The sequence below is a fragment of the Lacerta agilis genome, chromosome 8 (assembly GCF_009819535.1).
Source record: "Lacerta agilis isolate rLacAgi1 chromosome 8, rLacAgi1.pri, whole genome shotgun sequence".
Classification (NCBI taxonomy): domain Eukaryota; kingdom Metazoa; phylum Chordata; class Lepidosauria; order Squamata; family Lacertidae; genus Lacerta; species Lacerta agilis.
In genome coordinates this window covers 68,574,607-68,598,458 of record NC_046319.1, presented here as the reverse complement: position 1 = coordinate 68,598,458, position 23,852 = coordinate 68,574,607, and the positions used below count along the sequence as shown (strand labels likewise).

Below are 23,852 nucleotides of genomic sequence, written 5' to 3'. Positions count from 1 at the left end.
ACTGGAGGAAGCTGTTTCATAGCCCAAGCCTAGTCATGTTTATTCAGAATGATTTCAGTCGGAGTTGCTTTCACATATGTATGTTTAGAGTGGCAGAGCTTGCACATCACAATACGCCTGAATTTCTGGCTTGTTGTGGTTAATATCAAAAAAAGGATGTGGGTGCCCATGGCCCAGTCACTCCTGCTTTGCTTTTCCACTGGTGAGAATGGGGCAAACCAGCCAGAAAGTCTGGGCTTCCTATTAACGTTCAAATCAGGAATTGTGGTTTGTTGCTTCCACACTTAGTAAGAGAACGGCAACTCATGGTTTGTGGTTGGCTAGTGGTTGTGGCTAACTGGAGAACAACAAACGATGACAGCTGAATTGAATGTTATAGGAAGCCAAAGTTTCCTGGTTTATTTATCCTGCTCAAGCCAGCAGAGAGTAAAGTTGGAACAATTGGGCACCAGAACACCACTTGCTCACAATATACTATGATGTGAACATGTCTCTCCCGCATTGGTCTCTACAGCCACAATGTATTCCCCCAGGAGTGGGCCCAGCCAGTGCTCATTGGCCAGCTGGGCCTGACCCCCAGCGAATGTCCACAGGTTTTTGGTTGGCAGCCCCATTGTAGCCCACCCAGCTGCCAGATCACTAGCATAGCCCGTGGTCTGGTCCCAACACTGCCCACCTTTAAAGGTGTGCAGACATGTCAGCATGAAGACAACCTTTGTTTTTCGGCAGTATAAGCCAAAAGTGTATAGGCAGTGTAAGCCAGCATATAGGATCAAGCTGTAAGCCTTTTAAAATCTCCTTTCTTTGTGAACTCCAGAACTGCTGCATCCTGGAATGATTCCATGCTCATTTCCCACCCTCTTCTCTGACCTGGACCTGTCTTCCAGAGTGAAGGGACGCCATTTTGTTCAGCGTAATCACAGGAGCAATGAAATTATTCCAAACCAATAATCATCACATTCTTGCTCACCTCAGCCCCCTGGATGCTGCTGCGTGGAAAAGAAGATTATTAATGCTCCTGCAAACTGAAGAGGAAAATATCTGAAGCCATAAAGTTCTCAAACTGTGAACTTACCAGCCATCCACTGGAATGGATAATTTTGTCCCAAGAACATCATTTCTTGAACATTATGGCATTTCAAGGGCAATAGCAAATATCTGAATGCAATAAAGGAGAAAAGTTAGCCTCCAAGCAACAGAAGTAAAATAGTCTGGAGCTATTAGTAGCAGATCCCCCTAATTTTCAGGCCCCCATTGTATCCAAAGTCTATGTAACATTACAAGAGTTATTTAAGATCTGCCAAAGAGTTCAAATGTTTAAGTGGTCTTTCAAATATCATGTAAATTTCTCCCATTCTTTGTTGAAGTTTTGATCCTCCTGGTTTCTGATTTTCCCAGTCATTCTCATCAACTCTGCATAGTCCCGTAGTTTAGTCTGCCAATCCACTCTGTAGGGACCTTGTCATCTTTTCAACTTTTAATGTTTTGGGTCCATCTTGGGCCCCAAGGCCTTCAGCTGCTTTGTTCTGATTTTCCACAAAAATAACCCATAACAGCAAATTGCCTGCTAAATAATTACCACCCTTCGTAAACAGGCTGTAATTCCATTTTAAAAAAATCATTGCTAAAAACTTAACAATTTACTTGATATATATTAATCATTTTTATTAACTGTATTTGCATACAAGAAACAACAGATAGTTTTAAAAGGTGTTTTAGTTTCAGAAGATGCATGGACCTCAAAAGAGGTATTCCCTTCCATTTGGGAGAAGCAGGCAGACTTCTGCTGACTTCTGCCACCCATAGATTTATTGGGACTTAGATTAAAAATAATTTACATTTTAAGCTCTCTTTTTTAATTGCATGATTAATTGGAGGCACATTCTTAATTCAACAAATGTGTTGTGAATACCTCCACATGTGGTGGGAATGTCCTAAAATCCAACTCTTCCAGCCGTCAATCATACAAGAAATATCCAAACTAACTAAGCAAGTATTAGAAGTCACCCCAGAACTGGCCCTACTAAACATCTTCCAAGACAATAATGCCCACTCAAATTACAAATAGCTCATAATCCACCTACTCTCAGCAGCCAGAAGCATCATAGCCAGACACTGGAGAGACCTGTCAGGAGTAAGCATAGACTGATGGTATCACATAGTATAGGGAACAACCTTATTATAAAAACTAACCAACAAACTGAAACTGACATGGGGACAAATAGAGAAAAAGACAACAACAAGAACCCGCCAACAACATACGAATCAATCTGGCTAAACTGATCCAACACACACACACACACCCCACTCACACACAAAAACAAATTTCACTACAGCCAATCAAAGACAACCAACCACACCCTAGGCCTAGGCCACCCCCAACCTCTCTCATCACCAAAGAAATGCAACAAGTGAATAGTAAAGAGAACCCACACAAGTGATGTTGACACAAAACCCCACACATACACTAGGTAGAATAGAAGCATTGCCAGCGACCCCACCCCACTCTCATTCCCCCCTCCACCTCTTTCCCCTTTTCTTTCTAATGTAACACTAATGTCTCACAGCAAATGAAACTGATCTGTAGAAAATGCAACTTGGAAATATATTAAAAACAAACAAACATATACGTTGTCAAGTGTGTAGATCCCAAATAGTTGTTTTGAATGCCAGTCCTACTCAGTACATGCCCATTGAAGTTAATGGACATGACTAACTTAGATCCTTTAATTCCAGTGGGTCTATCCCAATTTCTAATAGCAAAACCAGACACCTTCACCTGTCCTAAATACATAAATACATAATCAATTATATATCACTTTCAGGAAAAATACATAATCAATTATATATCACTTTCAGACTCAAAGCAACAGCAGCAGCAAACACCAGTCATGTTTGCTGGATTGATTTCTCTTCTAGCTATCACCATCGTTTTTATTTATAAGCTGCTTTTCCATCGCTAAAGCTATGTTGAAGGTGGCTTACAACAGAAAAAGATTTGCATAATTACAAAAGTAGCCATAAAATAAATAAGACAAATCAAAAAGTACACAGCAAAATTGCACCATTTCCATATAAATCATAACAACACCTAAAAATAAAAGAATATATATAAATAACAACAATATATCAATAATTCCCTCAATAATACCGCAGCCCAAGAGTCTGTTGAGCAACCTCAGGTTTTGTAGCTGGAGTCAGTCAATGCGCTGCCCTCCCAGACCAGGTGGGAATAGGCTAGCATGGCAGGGAACAGATCTTCCAGGACTCGCAGCTGGGATGGTTGATGGATATAGGATGAGTAAGCGAACATTAGCAATTTCAACTGCCATTTCAATTTTTGTCAGATTTCTCCAACATGCAGGGCTGGCCCAATACATTTTGGCACCTGAGGCAAACTACAGAATCACGCCTCCCCCACCCCCCAGTTTAGGGTGAGATGCAGGTGATGGTATGGAAGAAATTTGCTTTATCTGAAAAAAAGTACAAAGCCAGACTTCTGAGCACAACTCCCGTGCACACTACTCTGTAGCCAGCACACAATGAAGCACACATAAGTCAAGCTGTAGTGTTTTGTGCCCTCAGGAACTTTCAAGAGGTCACCTGCTTTTAGCATTCCAATTTTGAGACCCACCCCACCTACACAATGCACCCAATAACACGCTCAGATATCAGGTTCAAATCCCAGCTTGTAAAGCTGACATGGTCACCTTGAGCCAATTGCAACCTCAGCCTAACCTAGGCCACAGGATTATTGCGAGGGGAAAAAATGTGTGAGGGAAGGCACCTTCTCCACGAGCTGCCTCTCTTCCCTGAGAGGCAGCTGACAAGAGAGGCAGCTGACAGGCAGGGAGGTGGCAAGCAGCAAAGGGTGTGCACAGGAGAGCTCACAGACAGAGGAAGAGGCAGCAATGGTTGGATCCGCAGCCACTTGGAGGGGGTCTAGATTTGCCACTGAAGCAATGTGCTTCATTATGTGTCATGCAAAACATCCCTGCTAGTAAATAGCACTGATTTTAACCCAGGCTTCCCGGACAGCCTTAAGCTGAACTGGGCATGACCCAGAGAACATGCAGTTAGCAACACATGGTGCATTGGCCTTCCTCTTTTGCAAACAGCAGTCTCCAGTTCCCAACTCAGGGAAGTTTTGAAAGCAGTCTTGGATATGGAGATAAGCTGTTCAAAGCAGGAAACTAAATGTCCCATTGAGCTGTTCCCTGAACTAGCTCTTTGGATTTTGGCCAAGGAGAAGAGCAATCCAAGGCCAGTTTCACTTTCTTTTTTCTGATTACGAAGAAAATTCCCAGAGGTCAAACTCTACTTCTCTGGAACTTGCTAGTACATCTGCCTGGCAGTAAGACGCACAACATGTTAGTTTCCTATCCAAACAACAAGTCAGTCCAAGGACACTTCGGTCTTCTACCCCTGGGCAGCAGAACCGCACAAACACACAAAAAAGCTTCCTGTCTAGCTTGTCAGGTTTTGTTGATGGCAAGTACAATAACTCCTACAGAATAATGTCTAGAAAGGTGCCTCTTTCATCGATGTCATGCTAATTATGAAGAACTACAACAGCAAACAGGAGAAAAAGTTTGGCTTCACTTATTTCAGTATTCAAATACATTTCAGAAACATTTGTTAAACACTAACCTAAAAGGCACATTGCCCAATCCAGTCAGTTGCATTTTTTTTTCTAGGGCTGAGAGGATAGGCAAAGGTTCTCTGTTTTTTTAGACTCTTGCATTTTCCCAAAGCCCCAAAGCCCAGCCCTTCTGGACTTGCTGCTTTCCTAATAGTGAATCAGAAGATGTTCTTTGACTCCTTCAGCCTATAAAAAGGGAAAGAGCAGCTGAGACGAAAGGAGAGAGGACCAAGTTCTTCTTCATCCAGCCAAGATAAGCTTACTTAGGGGCACAAGGTAAGATATTGTTTTGAACAGTGCCTTGTGATTCTAATCAGCTGCTGATCAAGAGAAGGATCTGTCTGAGAGAAACAAGGATCCTTCTTGCCTTTTGTGCTTTTGGTGCCACTAGTACAGTGTTGGATGAATTTCTCAATTTTTGTTTCTCTTTCCTTTCTTTTAAAAAAATCTTCATGACAGGATTTTTTTAAAAATGCAATTTCCCTCGAATATACATATGTTTGAATGCAGTTCTGCGTAATATACATTTCCCTTAATGCAGTGCACTTTTGTATCTTATTTTCACTAATATATGCTATCCAAGTATATGCATTTATGTACATGCCCCTTAGCTAGAGAACTGCAAAATTCAAAGAATGGTTGTGCTTTGGTTCATGTATTGTTTTGGAGAGTGACAATTTAGTCACCCATAAATGCGAACTGAATGGAATTTCTCCACCATCCCTGCGCTGGTACTAGTTAGTCCAGAAGACATTTAACTGAAGAGGGGCTGCAGTGGGAGGGCGGGCCTCCAAAAAGCCTCTTTAGGGGAAATAAGATCTGCCAGCTCTGATTGCTGTATCTTTGCTATATATGTGATCTTGTCCCTTTGATTTTCTCCTGATTGGTTTCTCTTTAAACCAAGCTTTCCATTTCTTATTTTATTTTAAATGACATCTGGGTGCAAGCCTCTCTGGGGTGAGCCACCAAGAAAACTTTCCTCTAGTCACCATTTGCTTTAGCACAGATAGTGAGGGCACCCAGGGGAGGATCTTAGAAGACTTTCTCTGTGAAGAGGCAGAACAAAGTTGGGCAAAGCAGTCCTTCAGGAATGCCTCTAGGTTCCAAACTGTTTGATGCTTTAAAGGCAAGTTGCACTACTAGAACTGTGCCACAAACCAGACTGGGAGCCACTGTAGAATCCTAGAATCCTAGAGTTGGAAGAGACCCCAAGGGCCATCCAGTCCAACCCCCTGCCAAGCAGGAAACACCATCAAAACATTCCTGACAGATGGCTGTCAAGCCTCCGCTTAAAGACCTCCAAAGAAGGAGACTCCACCACACTCCTTGGCAGCAAATTCCACTGTCCAACAGCTCTTACTGTCAGGAAGTTCTTCCTAATGTTTAGGTGGAATCTTCTTTCTTGTAGTTTGAATCCATTGCTCCGTGTCCGCTTCTCTGGAGCAGCAGAAAACAACCTTTCACCCTCCTCTATATGACATCCTTTTATATATTTGAACATGGCTATCCTATCACCCCTTAACCTTCTCTTCTCCAGGCTAAACATACCCAGCTCCCTAAGCCATTTCTCATAAGGCATCGTTTCCAGGCCTTTGACCATTTTGGTTGCCCTCTTCTGGACATGTTCCAGCTTGTCAGTATCCTTCTTGAACTGTGGTGCCCAGAACTGGACACAGTATTCCAGGTGAGGTCTGACCAGAGCAGAATATAGTGGTACTATTACTTCCCTTGATCTAGACGCTATACTCCTATTGTGATTGTTTACACACAGCCACAATACATTGCCATCTGCTGAGCATGTGGCTTAATTTTGAACTCCATTTCCCAACCAGTGTCTGAAGGCAACCCTTCATGCAACGCATTGCAGAAGGTTAATGAATCAGAGGTGGTTTTAGGGCAGCACGACCGGTTTGGCCGCACTGGGTTGCAGGTGCCACAGGGGGGATCCGCAACAATGATATCAAGCTGAGCATGAGAGGTGGGGGGCACTGAATCTTAGTGCCACAAAGGGCGCCGCTGAAATTTGAGTGCCCAAAGTTTGCCACTGAATGAACGCCTGACAGATAGTGTTCTGAAAAAGGACTGTTACAGGACAGTTTGCACTCTTGTCAAGTTTCTGAAAAGTTATTGTTGCGACTGCATAGTTGGAAGTTCCCAGTAGAATTCACAGCAGGGCTATGTGAATATCCTATCAGTGCAAGGATTTCTGCTTGTGCAATGGAACATTCTCCCCCTCTCCTGCCCCTGTCCCATCCCTCACAAATCTCTAGGGCAGATTTGTGGTGACGGAGCAAGTGCTTTGGAAACTGCCCTGCGTTTCGTGTTGTAGGAAAGACAACATGGTTGGATTTGTATTTAGAGTTGCATAAAACAATCTGTCTTACTTCTTTCCTATATTCTTTTGCAGCTATGGCAATGAGGTTATTATTCCTCTTGACTGGTCTGGCACTATTAAGTGGTAAGTAAACTGGACCAAAGGCCACCTCCTCATTTTGGGGATGGCCAGTAAGGGAGCATGCACTTTCATATGGCCTGGCACGGTGAACACAAATGGATGTGAAAAGGGGATGCTGGTATACATTCAGTATGAGCCACTTCCTTAAAAGTTATTTAATTAAAAAAAACATTTCTTATATAGAGATACACAGTCATCATTGAAAGACGTTTGCATGACCCGTTCCTTCTTATTGTTCACACTAATTTGTTGCACTGTGAGGGGAATACTGGCTGCCAACATGGGGCTCAAACCCATGGCCCTGAGATTAAGAGTCTCACACTCTACCAACTGAGCTATCTCTCAGGACAAGCCAGTGTTCTAGTCTCATGAGAGAGGGAAGTAAATTTCACTATCCACTTTCTCCATGTGATTATTCAGATGCTCATAGCTATATGGGGTTCTTCCCCATTACATATTATTCCAAATGTGGCCACACCATTCCATATATATTTGTGAATGATACTTGCAATACTATTTTCAATCCGTTTCTATTTTCTTCTTCTCAGGGCTGTGTACAGCAAGTTCCCAAGGAAAGGAATTTGTCACAGCCTTCATGCTCAACATCAAACAGAATCAACGCAATACTAAGCTTGAGTTGCTCATCACTGGGTACCATCCTGCAACCACTGTCATGGTCACAGCAAACAAAGCTACATTCCAGAACACCATTCCTGTCAATGAAGGGGAAACTGTGTCCATTGAGCTTCCGGCTTCTGCAGAGATGGTGGGGACAGACACCTTTGATAGGGCTGTGGTGATCCGAGCAAACCATGACATCTCTGTCTTTTCCCGCAGCCATAAGGACTATTCAACTGGTGCCATGGTAGTGTACCCAGTCAAGCAGCTGGGCACGTTGTATTATGTGGTAACCCCAGTGGGTGAAATGACAGACACTTTCAAGGAGTTTGCAGTTGTGGCCTATCAAGCAGCCACTAGGGTCGACATCCATTTGACGGGGTCTGTGACATTCAAAGGACGTTTTTATGCCGCCGGGAGCATTCTGGTTGTTAACCTCAAGGCCTTCCAAGCAATCCAGCTGCAAAGCTTGCAGGATCTATCTGGCACCAAGGTTGAATCGAGTGGGCCTGTGGCTGTCTTGAGTGGGCATAGCTGTGCCAAGAGCCACACACACTGCGACCATGTTGTAGAGCAGCTCCTGCCCGTTTCGCGCTGGGGCACCGCCTTCCTTGTGCCCCCAGTGTCCTTTCAGAGCAGATATGATACGGCATATATCGTTGCATCCCAAAACACTTCAGTCACATATCAATCTGGACCCGCAACAAGAAACTATAATATGAGAGCCGGAGAAGCTACTCAGTTGAGCATCCAGCCCTCTCGGGCACTTTACATCTCAGCTGACAGAGGAATCCAAGTCCTTTTCTTCTTTGCTGGTGCATCAAGAGGAAGTACGATCTATGACCCATTCCTCATCAATATTCCTCCACTGACAAGCTACTGTAGGTCATACCGCATTGAGGGAATGGCCCGGTTTGATAATTATGCAGTTATTATAGCCAAAACCTCAGAAACTGGCGAGATCACATTAGAGAAGAGGGCCATTGAAAACATCCAGTGGAGACCAATCCCGGCCACAGAATACTCCTCTGCTCAGCTCAGCTTGGGCAGAAAAGCTAGTTCCCTCTCCCTGGAGCACCCCAGCACTCCTTTTGGACTCTTCATTTTTGGAGGCTCATTCCGTGATGGCTATGGCTCCATAGCTCTTTGCTCATCTGGTAAGTATTTTAAAAATAATAGGCTGCTAGGCAATGAACAAATAGTTGACAATAGTCTTGACTCTTGGATAGGCCTACTTGCAAAAAAATCAGTGTTGTTTTTCTGCCTCAGAGATGCTCCCCCCCCCCCCCAGCCACTGCTTCTCCCTTCTACTGCAACTCTTTTCTTTCCTGCCACAGTCTTGACTGTAATCTGTATGTGGCTCCTTCACTTCAGAATCCCACAGATGAAATTATTGCCACATTGGAACTAGGTATGGGGGAGAAATTCAATTTAATCACATTCAAAGATGAACCCACCTAATTTACACTTTCCGGAACAATACATGAACTGAAACACAACCACCCACTGAAATTCACACTTCTTTGAATTTTGCATTGCAGTTCCCCAATCAACACATGTTTACAAAAATGCATAGGGTAAAGCATGCACAGAAGTATACACATGCTTTTGGTGACACCATATCATTCCTGAAACCTTCTGTGGGAAATGTGACCAAATTTACATAATAATACTAAGGGTGGGGAAAATACAGTGAGCTGTCCAAACAGTTGCCACAAACATTCCCATGAAAGCACAAATTACATAAAAATAAGGCTAATATCACATTTGAAGCCTGCTAATTGAAGCCCAACTGGCAGTTCCTGTTTTGTACCCAGTTTATTTCCTGTGGCACTGGGCTACAATATATTAAAGTACTGGGGTACAAAATTACAAGCCAATATGTCAATAGAAAAATGTTCCTCGGAAACGAAGGAGTTTTGAATGATTAATTGACCTGAGAATTCACCTGACCATTTTTTTAAAATCAGTGTTTCATCCAGATACAACCGTGGCTCCGTTATCCTGCCCTGAGAACAGCCACTTTGAGGCCTGTGGAAGTGCCTGCCCAGCCACCTGCTCTCACAGAACTGCTCCCTCTGAGTGCACAGAGACCTGTGTGGAAACCTGCCAGTGCAATAGAGGCTACGTCCTCAGTGCTGAGAAGTGCATACCAGTGGAGAGCTGCGCCAACACTCCTATGGGTATGAACTGCAATGCAGGGCGGGAATCCTGGGCTCGTGAAGACGGCCATACTCTCTGCAAGCGTTATGCCAAAATACAAAGGGAGTATAACATTTGATTGCCGAGTCCATATAACACCGGTCTGGAAAGACCTACATTGGCTCCCAGTACGTTTCTGAGCACAATTCAAATTGTTGGTGTTGACCTTTAAAGCCCTAAACCAGGGGTCCCTAAACTAAGGCCTGGGGGCTGGATGCAGCCCAATCGCCTTCTAAATGTGGCCCGTGGATGGTCTGGGAATCAGCATGTTTTTACATGAGTAGAATGTGTGCTTTTATTTAAAATGCATCTCTGGATTATTTGTGGGGCATAGGAATTCGTTCATTGTTTTTTCCAAAATATAGTCCGGCCCCCCACAAGGTCTGAGGGACAGTGAACCAGCCCCCTGCTGAAAAAGTTTGCTGATCCCTGCCCTAAATGGCCTCAGCCCTATATACCTCAAGGAGTGTCTCCACCCCCATTGTTCAGCCCAGACATTGAGGTCTAGCTCCAAGTGCCTTCTGGCGGTTCCCTCACTGTGAAAAGTGAAGCTACAGGGAACCTTCTTGGTAGTGGCGCCCACCCTGTGGAATTATCTCCCATCTGATGTTAAGGAGATGAATAATTACATAACATTTAGGAAACATCTGAGGGCAGCCCTATATAGGGAAGCTTTTTCAGGTTTGATGTGTAACTACGTTTTTATATATGCTGGAAGCTGCCCAGAGTGGTTGGGGCAACCCAGTCAGATGGGTGGGGTACAAATAATAATAATAATAATAATAATAATAATAATAATAATAATAGACTGGAAGGAAAGAGGCACTTTTACTCCCACAATTTTTTCTGTCCTTACTAGAGCCTTGAATTACTTTGCTTTTCTTGATTTTTAAAGTATGTAACCACACCTGACTACTTTTGAACATTGCTTTCCTTCAGGCCCCACTCACCCCCCAATAGACTGTCCTGAGAACAGCCACTTCGAGACCTGTGGGAATCCCTGCCCAGCCACCTGTTCAGACAGAACTGCTCCCGATGAATGTAGAGATGCCTGTGTGGAAATCTGCCAGTGCGATGAGGGATACATCCCACTAACATGGGAGATACATTTTTCTCCCCACTTTCCCTGCATTTTAAAAAATACCAAATATATCATGTCCTCATATGCAAGGTGCTTCTGACAGTTCAACCATTTCAGCTGCCGCTTTTTGTCCTTTTCCTTGCTCCAGGGTGGCCCTTTTGTCACACGGCTAGCAGTACACTCTTATGCATTAAAAATCTATCTCACCTATTTCTCCAAAGAGACCCAAGAAGCCTAAAAAAATAATACAAAAACAGAGCAGAACAAAGTCCCAAATATTCATTCCAGTTAATACATTAGCAACCCATTTAATAAATCTCAATAACCCCAAAACAACGTAGAATAGAGCTAGGAAATTTTACGTAATTTTTTCAATAGCCTGTTTAAAAAGCCAGGTTCTTGCCTCTTGCCTGACACAGTAGAGCGATGGGACCTAATGGAGCTTCCTCGACAAGTCTTTTAGTAAGGTAGGTGCCACAACAAAAAAGACCCTACTAAAAGAGCTTTAAGGGACCTGGAAGAAGGCCCTAGATGATTGCAGTACAGTTGTACCTTGGTTGTGGCACAGAATCCATTCCAGAAGTCCGTTCGACTTCTGAAAATGTTCAACAACCAAGGTGCAGCTTCTGATTGGCTGTAGGAGCTTTCTGCACACAATCTGAAGCTGCATAAGCCACGTCAGACGTTTGGGTTCCAAATAACATTCACAAACTGGAACACTCACTTCTGGGTTTTCAGCATTCATGAGCCAATAAGTTCGACTCATAAGGCGTTCAGGATCCAAGGTATGACTGTATAGTAAAACATTTGACTTGGAAATTTGCTGCAGAGTGTGTGTGCCCCAGAACCATTTCATTCCTGACTGCAGCCTTTGAATGGCTTTGTTTTTCCTTAACTTTTTTTTTATTACACCTGACCAGCTTTGATCATTCTTATTCCTCCAGTTCCCACCTCAGCCCCAGTAGCCTGCCCTGAAAACAGCCACTTTGTGTCCTGTGGAACTCCATGCCCAGCTACCTGTTCCGACAAAACTGCTCCTAAAATGTGCAATGATACCTGTGTGGAGTCCTGTCAGTGTGACGAGGGCTATGTCCTCAGTGCTGAAGCATGCATCCCAGTGGAGAAGTGCCCTTGCATTTACAAAGGCGTGAGCTACTGCCCAGGAGAGGAGTTCTGGGCTGATGAAGGCTGCCGTACTCGCTGCAAGTGTGACCCCAAATTAGGGAGGGTTACGTGCACCAATTCCTCCTGTAAGGCCAACGAGAAATGTGCCCTGGTGAATGGCATTTGGGGATGTCATCCCATCAGATATTCCACCTGCATTGGAACTGGAGACCCTCACTACACTACCTTTGATGGAAAGAGATTTGACTTCATGGGAACGTGCATTTATCAAATGGCTGGAGTCTGCTCCAAGGACCCCACTATCACCCCGTTTTTGGTCATGGTGGAGAACAACAACCGAGGCAGCAAGGCGGCGTCCTTCACCAAAGTGGTGACACTAGAGGTCTACAACATGACCATCAGTCTGAGCCAAGAGCACCCACAGAAGATTAAGGTACATATGCCCAGGTGATAAGGAAGATTGGGGCAGCTTTAAATTCAGCACTTATTTTTGGTTCAACCAGCACCTCAACATGCAATGAGGTCCTCAGGCAGGGCCATTATATCTGATTGTCAATGTTAGAATGTCAACAGTCTTTCTGTTGTGGTTTACAAGGCTAAAGGATGTGAGGCTAGGACAGGAAAATGTGCTGAATGTGTTCTGTATTGTGTTATACTGGATACCAGCAACAAAGAAGAAAGATACAAGGCAGTAGCACCTAGGGATGCAGAAATGGTTTGAATTAGTTCACATTTAAAGGTGAATAGCAAATTATCAGTTTCTGAAACAATATGCAAACTGAAGCACAGCCATCCTTCAGAATTCACACTTCTCCAACCATATAATGTCTTTAAAAATGCATTTACTAGGGGAATGTAAATGCAGATAGTATTGAAAATAACATATGGAAACACATTATATTAGGGGAAATTGCTTGAAACTGTGTACATTATTCAAAACTGCAAACAAAAATGTGTTTATTGGGAGAAGTTGGCACTAAAATTAGCTTTTTTTAAAAAAAGATCACAAATTGCTGCAGAAATGTAGAGAACTTGGCATGCCAACCCTGCAGATGTAATGAGGGCCAAAAAGTTGTGTGAGGAGGGAACTATGATTAATATAATTTCACTGATGTGATTCATATAATCATAGAATGATATAGTTGGAAGGAACCACCAAGGTCATCTGGCCTAACCCCTGTGCAACGCTGTAATCTTTTGCCAAATGTGCGGCTTGAACCGAGTGAACTACGCCAGATCTAACAAAGCAATTTATAAGCTGCTGGTCTCAAGTTCAGCTCAGACATGCAAATCGGCACCTCTGGTTGCTGTCCCGTCTCTTGTAGAAATTGCTGATTTTAAATTACTCCTTCATATGGTGATTATAATGTGAGAGACATATCAGCATTCTGCCTCAAGCATGCATGCTACTTTCACAAGCTGAAAAGGCATTATACATAAAATCTGTTTTCTGGTGCATGTTCTTAATAATTAGACCATTCCATGGCGTCTTGAAATTGTCATATGACACATTTTGCCCTGTAAATCTGTCTTAAGTGGGATGGTTTTTCCAAGAGCCCAGAGGTACTAGAGAAGAGCAGTAGATCTTGGATTGGGGCAGTTCAAGCTTTCTAAAAGTCAGTGGCAAAGTGATAACAGCAACAAGGGCCTGGCATCTGCTGATGACCCACAACCCAGCCTGGGTCCACTGACAGAAGCCTCCTGGACCTGCTCCACCTCCTCACCGTGGCTACCTGCTTGTACACCCACCTCACTGTGTATCTGGCCGAGACAATAGTGGTGATGATTAAGAGGAGCAGTAGACACCACTGCCTGCTTGCTCACTGGCTCTCTATCAGACAAGCAAGGGAGAGGAGCAGCAGTTGGCAACAAGGGAGGTCAGGTAGAAGCTCACTGAAGGAGGGCGCACTGAGGGAGAGGAGCTGAGGAGGCCATTTTGCCTAAGAGCCTGTAGAGCCTGGAACCAGCACAGTGCAAGAGAACGCAGAGGGTTTATCTCTAAAAGACAAATTCCTGTTTGAACATTCAATAGTAGAAGCAGTTTTCTTTCTTAGCCTCGGGGTTCTGATGATGTCATGTGGGGGCAAGTCATTTCCTTCTCATTCTAGGGCCAGCAAAAATGAATAAACCCCATAGATTATACAACATATAGCAAGGGTGGAAAATATGTGGCCTGCCAAGTGTTGCTGAACTAGATCCCCCATCATTCCTAACCACTGGCAATGCTGGCTGAGGCCACATGCTCCTCACCCCTGGCATACAGCACAGATTCCCCCTGCCCCCCGAATTTGCTGAACTCTCAGTGTGACGGTCACTTCCATACATTTTCCAGGTGAATGGAGTCTTTGTGGACCTGCCCTTCTCCTATGGAAAGAAACTGAAGGTCTACATCAGTGGAGTCCATGGCTTCATCAAAACAGACTTTGATCTGAGAGTCAGCTTTGACTGGTACAGTTATGCCAGGGTCATTATTCCCAGCACTTACGACAATGCTGTGTGTGGACTGTGTGGCAATGCCAACCAGGACCCCAGCGATGACTTTGCTCTGAAGGATGGAGCTCAGACAACAGATGAAATCCAGTTTGCAGACAGCTGGAAAGTTAAGGAGGTCCCAGGATGCTCTGCAGGATGCATTGACTGCCCAGTATGCAGTGAGGCAGAGAAACAGACCTACAAGGGGGACCAGTTCTGTGGGATCCTCAAGAGAAGGGATGGGCCCTTCAGGCAGTGCCATGAGACCATTGACCCAACATCTTACTTTGATGATTGTGTTTTCGATACCTGCCAATACAAGGGTCATCACGACACTCTCTGCAGTGCCATCAGTGCCTATGTGACAGCCTGCCAATCTTTGGACATTGTGGTTGGGAAATGGAGATCAGCCTCTTTCTGCAGTAGGTATTACTTTCTGAATCCGGATCTGTGTTCAGTTAAATATTGGGTGTTGAGGCCGCAATGCAGTCTTAGCATTTGAAAAACACACACCCATGAATCATTTGATAAGGATTTCAGGGTACTGTGTAAAAGACGACATTGTATCAAGGATAGCTTAGAGCGTTACAACTCTGCAGGAATACTAGGTGGAATGACTCCCTGTGCTTTGGTTCTTTCCTGTAGTGCCTCACAGACCTGGGGCTGTATTCCACACAGCATTAAGGAGACAGTTCCGTCAGCCTGAATAATTGTCTTTATTCTTTACTTCCAGGACTTCCCTGTCAACCCAATTCCCACTATGAGCTCTGTGGAAGCGGCTGTCCCAGCACATGCCAGAACCGTTCCTCCACCATAAAGTGTGGTGCACCATGCGATGCACCATGTACTGAAGGATGCTTTTGTGATCCTGGATTCATGCTCAGTGGGGATCAGTGTGTCCGTCTTGCAGAATGTGGCTGTGTGCACCAGGGCAGATACTACAAAAAGGGAGAGGAGTTTTATCCCAGTAGCTCCTGCCAGGAGAAGTGCCGCTGCCTGGACAATGGAGCCACCAAGTGCCGGCAGTTCTCCTGTGGAGCACATGAGGAGTGCAGGGTGGAGAATGGCATCCAAGGCTGTCACCCTGCGGGGTACGGCACAGCTATAGCACTTGGTGACCCTCTTTATATTTCCTTTGATGGACAAAGCTTTCGCTTCCATGGCTCCTGCACTTACACCTTAGCCAAAGTCTGTAGCACAGATCCTCGACTGCAGAATTTCTCAATATTGGTGGAGAATGAGAAGCTTGGAAATGGACATCTTGCTCAGATAAGGAAGGTTGTGGTCTCTGTTCATCAGCACACTATCGTCCTTGAAAGGGGAAGAAAATGGATAGCTATGGTATGTATGGGCTACTCATATCAGATAATTTCAAATAAAAGGGACATGGGAGGCACTGAGGTCTAAACCACTGAGCCTCTTGGGCTTGCTGAAGATTGGTGGTTCGAATCCCCACAATGGGGTGAGCTCCATCCAATTCCCTGCCAACTGAGCAGTTTGAAAGTACACCAGTGCAAGTAGATAAATAGGTACCGCTGTGGCAGGAAGGTAAATGGCATTTCTGTGTGTTCTGGGTCTCCGTCATGGTGTTCAGTTGTGCCAGAAGCAGTTTAGTCATGTTGGCCACATGACCCAGAAAGCTGTCTGTGGACAAACGCCGGCTCCCTCAGCCTGAAAGTGAGATGAGCACCACACCCCATAGTCGCCTTTGACTGCACTCAGCTGTCCAGGGGTCCTTTACCTATTATTTCAAATGAATAACATGCCCTTCTTATTTGTGTGTGCTTGAGAAGTTGCCTGTGCTCAGAGCTAACCCCCATGAATATGCTTCTTTCTTCTTTGCTGATGCAGGTGGATGATGAATTCTGCACTTTGCCAGTGAATAGAGACGAGGGGAAACTCTGGATCACTCAGGAGGGGATCAATATAATTGTCCAGGCGTCCCTTGGCCTCACAGTCCTTTATGATACCTCTTCCTATGTCCGTGTGTCTGTCCCCAGCACCTACCAGGGACACATGTGTGGTCTGGGTGGCAATTTCAATGGCGACGAGCGGGACGATTTCCTGCTGCCTAGTGGGGAGTCCGCACAAACAGTGGATGAGTTTGGGGCCTCCTGGCAGGTCCCTCTGGATGGTGCCATCTGCTCCAATGGCTGTGGTGAGGAATGCCCCACTTTTGATACAGTCCAGACAGCACCGTATGAGAATGACGACTCCTGTGGAATGATCACGTCCGAGACAGGACCATTCAAAGATTGCTCCTCATTAGTAAGCCCCTCGGATTACCTTGAGCAATGCCTGTATGACTTGACTGCGGCCAAAGGGGAGCAGGAGTATCTCTGCCGAAGCCTTCAAGCCTATGCAGCTGCGTGCCAGTCTGCTGGAGTCAAGATTGGAGCCTGGAGAACAAAGTCCTTCTGTCGTAAGTTGGATGATAAGGTTTTGCCATCTCTGCCTTTTCGGGAGTGAGTCTCCCCCAAACCCAGAGTAATATAAGCTATTGGTTGAGTTATGTAAGTTTCAGTGCTATGTGATCACTTGTTCTCTCACCTTTTTCCTCAACCTTTTTCTCCCTCTTATCTTTCTACGGGGTTCCTGTTTTTCAGCCCGCTGCCCTATTTTGCAATCTTGCTTGACTCTGAGTTCCTTGTAAGAGGGCCTATAAATGCAGCAGGTCTGGATTACATTGTTAAGTAATGCAGATTGCCACTCTGCCTGGCATGGGATATCTCAATCCAACATAGGATATATGAAAACAACAATTACCTAATATTAACAATATTATATATCCTGCCAACCTAGCAGTTTGAAAGCACGTTAAAGTGCAAGTAGATAAATAGGTACTGCTCTGGTGGAAAAGTTTTTCCGTGCCCTGCTCTGGTTTCACCAGAAGCAGCTTAGTCATGCTGGCCACATGACCCGGAAAAACTGCCTGCGGACAAACATCAGCTCCCTTGGTCAGTAAAGCAAGATGAGCGCTGCAACCCCAGAGTCATTCATGACTGGACTTAACTGTCAAGGGTCCTTTACTTTTTTTTACCAATATTTATGATTTACATATTTATTCCCTGAGAGGTTGGAATGTTTGCGAACACTTCCAAGCCAGCTATAGTGTCAGAAGCTTCTGTGCCATAATACTGATGAAGCAAAATGGTTGAAAATAATTGTTTTCATTTTGGAAAGCCTCCCTATTCTATGTTTGTCAAACATTTTTTTTCTGCTCTCTCTCTCTCTCTGTGTAGCCCTCACCTGCCCAGCCAATAGTCACTATGAGACATGCACAAAACCAGTTTGCGATTTCAGCTGTGCCAGCTTGTCCACTCCACTCCAGTGCACCAGAAAATGTTTTGAAGGCTGCCAATGTGATGATGGCTACTTGTTTGATGGGGATGCATGTGTGCCTACAGACAAATGTGGCTGTGTGCATGAGGGACTCTACTTCAAAGTAAGTCTTTGTATCCCTGTTATCAGGGTTCCCATATAGAGGGGCCAGTGCAAGTGGTTTATAAGGACGGGAGAGAAATTTGATCCAGTTCACATATAAAGGTGAACCTACTTTCCAAGACAATACGAGAACTGAAACATTGCCATCTTTTGAAATTCACACTTCGCTGAATTTTGCAATGTAGTTCTCCAGCCAAGTAACATGTGTATAGAAATGCACATATTTTTGAAAACAACATGCACGATGCATGCTTTGCAAAGTTGTATATATTAGGCAAAACTGTGCTTAAAATGTATAAGGAGAAATTTTCACTAAAACGCTGATGAATTTTCACAAGGCCTTTTATAATAAACATAGCTGTCAACTTTTTCCTTTTTTTAAGGGAAATTCCCTTATTCCGAATAGGATTCCTCACAAGAAAAGGGAAAAGTTGACAGCTATGATAATAAACATTCACAAAGTGATGTGGAAATGTGGAGAACTGATTGGGAAACGGAGAGAAACCGAAACAGATTGATCAATAATGAAGGATATGATTTTACGAATAACACACATACATCTAATGGAAGGGATAATTCGAGTGTGCTCATGTCATGCTTATGGCCTTCCTGTGGGCATTTGGTTGGCCACTGTGAGAACAGAATGCTGGACTAGATAGTCCTTTAATCTAGTAGTGATCTTACATGCTTAAATAAATAAAACACATTTTAATAAGATGAAGTAGTTGTTACTGCTCTGAAGGAGGAAGCTGTGAATCCAATGCTGAAAACCCTCTTTAAGGCACAATCTAAACCTAGGATCCATTTGGATGAATGAATTCGGAATAGGCAGAACTCCAGCTGAGCCTCGGCTAAGCCCAGGGCTGGTGGCCTAGGACATTTTGCTGCTTGAGGTAAAACTTCCCAGTGTCACCTGGTCAGTCACATGACTAGTGTAACCCTGTGCAACTTATGTTGATGAAAAGGGTGGTGTAAGTGAAACTCTGCTTCAAAGTCTTATTTTCTCTCTGCCATTCTCAGGTCAGCTCAGCCTGCAGTAGCCTTGCTACTGAATGGAGTTTGGAATAGGGGTACACTGGGTTAGTTTTTCTTAGGTCAGACATAAACTTGTGCATCTTTTACATGGGAAATCAGCATGTGGACATTCTAAATAAGCTAACATCATTAAATAAAAAGAAATTGCTGTTGGAATGTTTGCATTATTTTCCAACTCCCCTTACTTTATTTCTTTATCCGGGAATTTCCCAACAGGTTGGAGAGAGCATCTTCTCAAGCAATTGCATGGAGAAATGCACCTGCGGTGACTTGGGCAAACTTACCTGCGTTAACAGCAGCTGCCAAATAGACACCTGCGCACTTAAGGATGGTCGTCGTGCGTGTGAGAGCATGGAAAGTCTGGAGGGCGAGTGCAAACTCACCCCTGGAGCCCAGCTTAGATCATTTGACGGTGCCTCAGGGAAGTACTTCTGCGGTGGAGTTTATGACTTGGCCTCTGTTTGTGATGAAAGTGCCCCCTTCTGGTTCAGGGTGTCTGTGAGCATTGGAAAGGACAATGAGGATGGCTTGGTAGCTGGGAGAGCAGTCTACGTTTTCTTCCTTGACGCATCCATCACTGTCAAAAAGAACAACAGGACATGGGTAAGTAGAGTTCAGGGGAAAATATATTTAGTTCCTAATAAGATTAGTATGGTTCAATATATATCTTCTTATGACTTGTTTATGTGTTTATCACTAGTCACTGCAGCTTGTTATTTGCTTCCTTGATGTGTGGGCTTATCATAGGCTGCTGTAAACGAACAGAGAGGAAGAAGCCCCCAAATAACTTGGACCCCCCGTTAAATGTCTTAGTTTTTAAAAGTTAGTTGTTCAACTCTGATTGCTTGTGAAGTCTGAAAGTATACATCAGAGATGGCAGATCTGTGGCCCTCCAGATGTTACGAGATGACAACTTGCATCACCCCTGACAATTGGCTTTGCTAGTTGGGGTTGATGGGATGTTCACAGGGTCCCCACCCCTGGGACGTAGCCACAATAGTTTGACTATATTGGGGAGTTTAGAACTTACAGCAAATTCACAGTATTTTCAAAGTGACCTGAGCCAATGGTCACGCGGGGTAACTCTGAAGCCACAACCCTTGAAATAGCCATAGATTATTCAAAGTAGTCCTTGTTTACAATAATCCTACTTTAGGCTTCCTTCGCAATAAGGTGCAGCTCAGTGGCTGTCAGGCTTGAGGAATCCTCTCCCTCCCCCTGATGGCACCAAGAGGCAGGGAGGAAACAAGAAAGTTCTTATGTATGATTTATTCAGTCATCACGGTAAAAGACAAAGAATTTCAGTCATAATGGAGCTGCTTGCACTGAGCTCCTTCCCCTTCCCTCTCTAGCAACAACACCTGCTTTTACGGCATCTGTCCATGGACAATTGTCTCTGTGCTCTTTGTTCTAGCACCCTTAACAAACGGTGCATTTTGGGAGGGGGGGGGTTGGGTATGCTGTACAGTCCAGTGACGTGTCAGCTAGCTGCTCTGCCTCCCTCCCTTCTTCTCCTAACACAACATAACTCTGCTGTTTGCCTGTCTCTGAGCTGCTATCTTCCTCAATGCCCTGATGTAATTCCAGACTGCCTTCCTCCTCTCTGAATGCTACAGGAAAGGGGGGGGAGAGACCTCCACCATTCCTCCTCCTCTTCAGTACAATCCCTGACAGTGGCAGAGCATTTGCTTTGCCTGCAAAATGTCCCAAGTCCAGTCCAACCTAGAACTGGGAATATTCCCTGCCTGAAACCCTGGAGAACTTCTGCTAGTCATTGTGGACAATAATAAAGTAGATGTACCCAATGGCCTGACTTGGTCACTCTAAGCCACCTTCCAATGCTACCAAGTGGATTGGCTGCTTCCCATCATAAAAGAGATTCTCTGGACTATTACACAACCCCTTTTTATATACTAATTGGCATTTGCTTGGTTGGGGAAGTATACAGTAATTAATCCATGGAAATAATTAAAAGTTGCACAGTACAACTAGCTGAAAGATTAAGGTAGTTCCTCTTAAATAGTTTGCCTCTGATCTTTCCAAGACTGTTTTTAGAGGCACTCACAAGACAGAATCCCCTGCCAACGCGAAAAATAAAATCGCCCAGTGCCTGCTCATTTTTAATAATATGATGCTGAAGAGTAATAGTGGCAATCTCATGGTTTATGATAGGAAACCATCGTTTTTGGATGGCCGGAGGTTTTCCATCACTGCGCCTCCTTGATGGAGGATTACATTTTCCATCAATTTTTGCCTGCTTAGCAGCTGTTAAAGGCACAGGGCCTAATTCAACCAAAAGGGTGTATTTCTCAAGAAACCTTCCATATCATTCAACAGTGGAAGGCTAAGTCAGAGATAGCTTCCAGGTGTTGTTGTACTGCAGCTCTCATGATTCATTGGCCATGCTGGCTGGGGCTGATGGAAGTTGAAGGCCAGCATCTGAAAGGCCATAGGGTTATGATGATTTCTTAGCTGATCCCTTTGCTCTTCAACGGTGGGTGGAATTCGGCTTCTCCACTTAAACCTTTGTGCTATTTTAATTGAGATTAATGGACAACTGCAAAATAACTACTTGTCCCCACTTCTGCATTCTCATTCACTATAAGAAAACCTGTACTCCTGCCAGTCAAAGAGCTGGGGCAATCTGTCCTTTACCATTATTTAACTCTGTTTGTGAGTACCTAGGGAGTTACAGGAAGGACAGATCCTGAAGTTGAGGCTCTAGTACTTTGGCCACCTCATGAGAAGAGAAGACTCCCTAGGAAAGACCCTGATGTTGGGAAAGATGGAGGCGGGCACAAGGAGAAGAAGACAACAGAGGATGAGATGGTTGGACAGTGTTCTTGAAGCGACTAGCATGAGTTTGGCCAAACTGCGGGAGGCAGTGAAGGATAGGCATGCCTGGCGTGCTCTGGTCCATGGGGTCACGAAGAGTCAGACACGACTGAACGACTGAACAACAACAGGGAGTTACTAATAAGTGAATAGTGAAGGTGACTTAATGTTGTTATTTAGTGGATGTAGCTAAAGTTTATTTAGAGTTGGTTCTATTGTTTTCTTGACTTTAGATCAGGGGTTAGCAAACTTTTTCAGCAGGGGGCCAGTCCACTGTCCCTCAGACCTTGTGGGGGGCCAGACTATATTTTGAAGAGAAAAAAATGAACTAATTACTATGCCCCACAAATAACCCAGAGATGCATTTTAAATAAAAGGACACATTCTACTCGTGTAAAAACATGCTGATTCCTGGACCATCTGCAGTCTGGATTTAGAAGGTGATTGGGCCAAATCTGACCCCCGGGTCTTAGTTTGCCTACCCATGCTTTAGATGCTTAATGCAAAGCTAGCCTCTGGTGTAGTCTACATGTTAATTGGCTTTTGCCTGTGGATTCTGAGGTTCTTGCTGGCTTCTTGGCCTTCATCAAAACAAGATCTCATGCCCCAATCTTTACGTGTTTCAGGTAAATGGACGTCCAGTAAGCCTGCCATACAAGGTCTCTGAAGAAGTGTCTGTGAGCAAAGTTCACGATGGGATGCAGATTGACCAGGCCTCTCAGGTGCAGGTTCACCTTCATCCCAGTGGAGAGGTGAGAGTGAAAGTCAGGAAGGCCCTTGCAGGGAAGCTATGTGCCCCATGTGGAAACTTCAATGACGACAGCTCTGATGATCTGAAGATGCCCAGCGGGAAGGTGGGAACAAATGTTGCTGAGGTCCTACATGCCTGGGAGGCCAGAGACTTCTAAAAGGAGCATATTTCTGTGTGGACGGCTGGTCTTTCTTAATACACAAGGACTGTGGATCTGCTTATTTTCCACTTATTTCTGAGCAGAGATGGAGGCAATTGCACCATAGTTTCTCCTGGGGTGTGTGTGTGGATTTTGTCGAATTATATTGTGTAGAAGCAATCATGAGCTGACAATAACAAGGCTGACTCTTCAGTGACCCATTAGTTACATTAATACTTAATTGCATTGTTTGTGATGAACACTGTAATGTTATAACTGAAAAATAGTGCAGCAATGAACATCAGATATAAAATTGTTATCCGTGGCAGTGGGAGTAAACAGTTTTGTGGTACCTTAAAGACTAAAGCTGTGTATACACAAGTATGTTATTGCACACATGGGTCACAAAGATCTTGTTTTTCTGTGTGGCACTTTTGTCTACAAGGAGCACCTCCATTTAAAACCTTTTAAATATTCATTTTTATTTTTTTTAGAAACCCTGTATTTAGTTTTGTTGAGCTTGCTTCAGCATTTTAGTTTGAATTTCTCCTAAAAACAGATTTTAATATAAACTTTTGACTGGTGTGTGCATTTTTGCAAGCATTTCCACCTAATAATATAATGCATTTTGTATGTTATTTTCACAAATATATTCATTTTTATGCACAATTTGCCCTAATATATGCATTTTTATTAACATTGGTGTTTGTGTGAACTGCATTGTCAAATTTGGTTAAGTGTGAATTTTGAAGGACAGTTGTTTTTTGGTTCTCATATTGTTTCAGAAAGTGTGGATTTGATAAATTCAGCTTTAAATGCAACTGAATCAAATTTCTGCCTCGGCCTTGGGTGAGGTAGCGGTGGTAACAAGAAAGGACACGAGTCAGAACAAAAGTAAGAATGATATGCCATAAAAATTTATTTAAATCACTGAGGGAAATAATAAAATCATATCAACTCAGAGGTAACTGAAATGTAAGAATAAAAACAATATATAAATAAAATGAAGGGCAATACAGTGGAACCTTGTTTGTCGAACGCTTTGGAAACCGA

General features: G+C 44.0%; 1 protein-coding gene across 1 annotated transcript in view; it reads left to right on the top strand.

Moving 5' to 3' along the window:
* The window catches only part of LOC117051988, a 37,393-nt gene extending 14,465 nt beyond the window's left edge, over positions 1-22,928 (top strand). The window contains exons 10-18 of the mRNA XM_033158715.1: positions 7,646-8,872; positions 9,686-9,898; positions 11,916-12,556; positions 14,456-15,017; positions 15,329-15,936; positions 16,447-17,017; positions 17,838-18,040; positions 19,291-19,677; positions 22,536-22,928. Of these exons, the coding sequence (XP_033014606.1) occupies positions 7,646-8,872; positions 9,686-9,898; positions 11,916-12,556; positions 14,456-15,017; positions 15,329-15,936; positions 16,447-17,017; positions 17,838-18,040; positions 19,291-19,677; positions 22,536-22,817 (4,694 nt within the window). The 3' untranslated portion in view covers positions 22,818-22,928. The remainder of the gene's footprint in view (positions 1-7,645; positions 8,873-9,685; positions 9,899-11,915; positions 12,557-14,455; positions 15,018-15,328; positions 15,937-16,446; positions 17,018-17,837; positions 18,041-19,290; positions 19,678-22,535) is intronic.
* Positions 22,929-23,852: the final 924 nt, after the last annotated feature.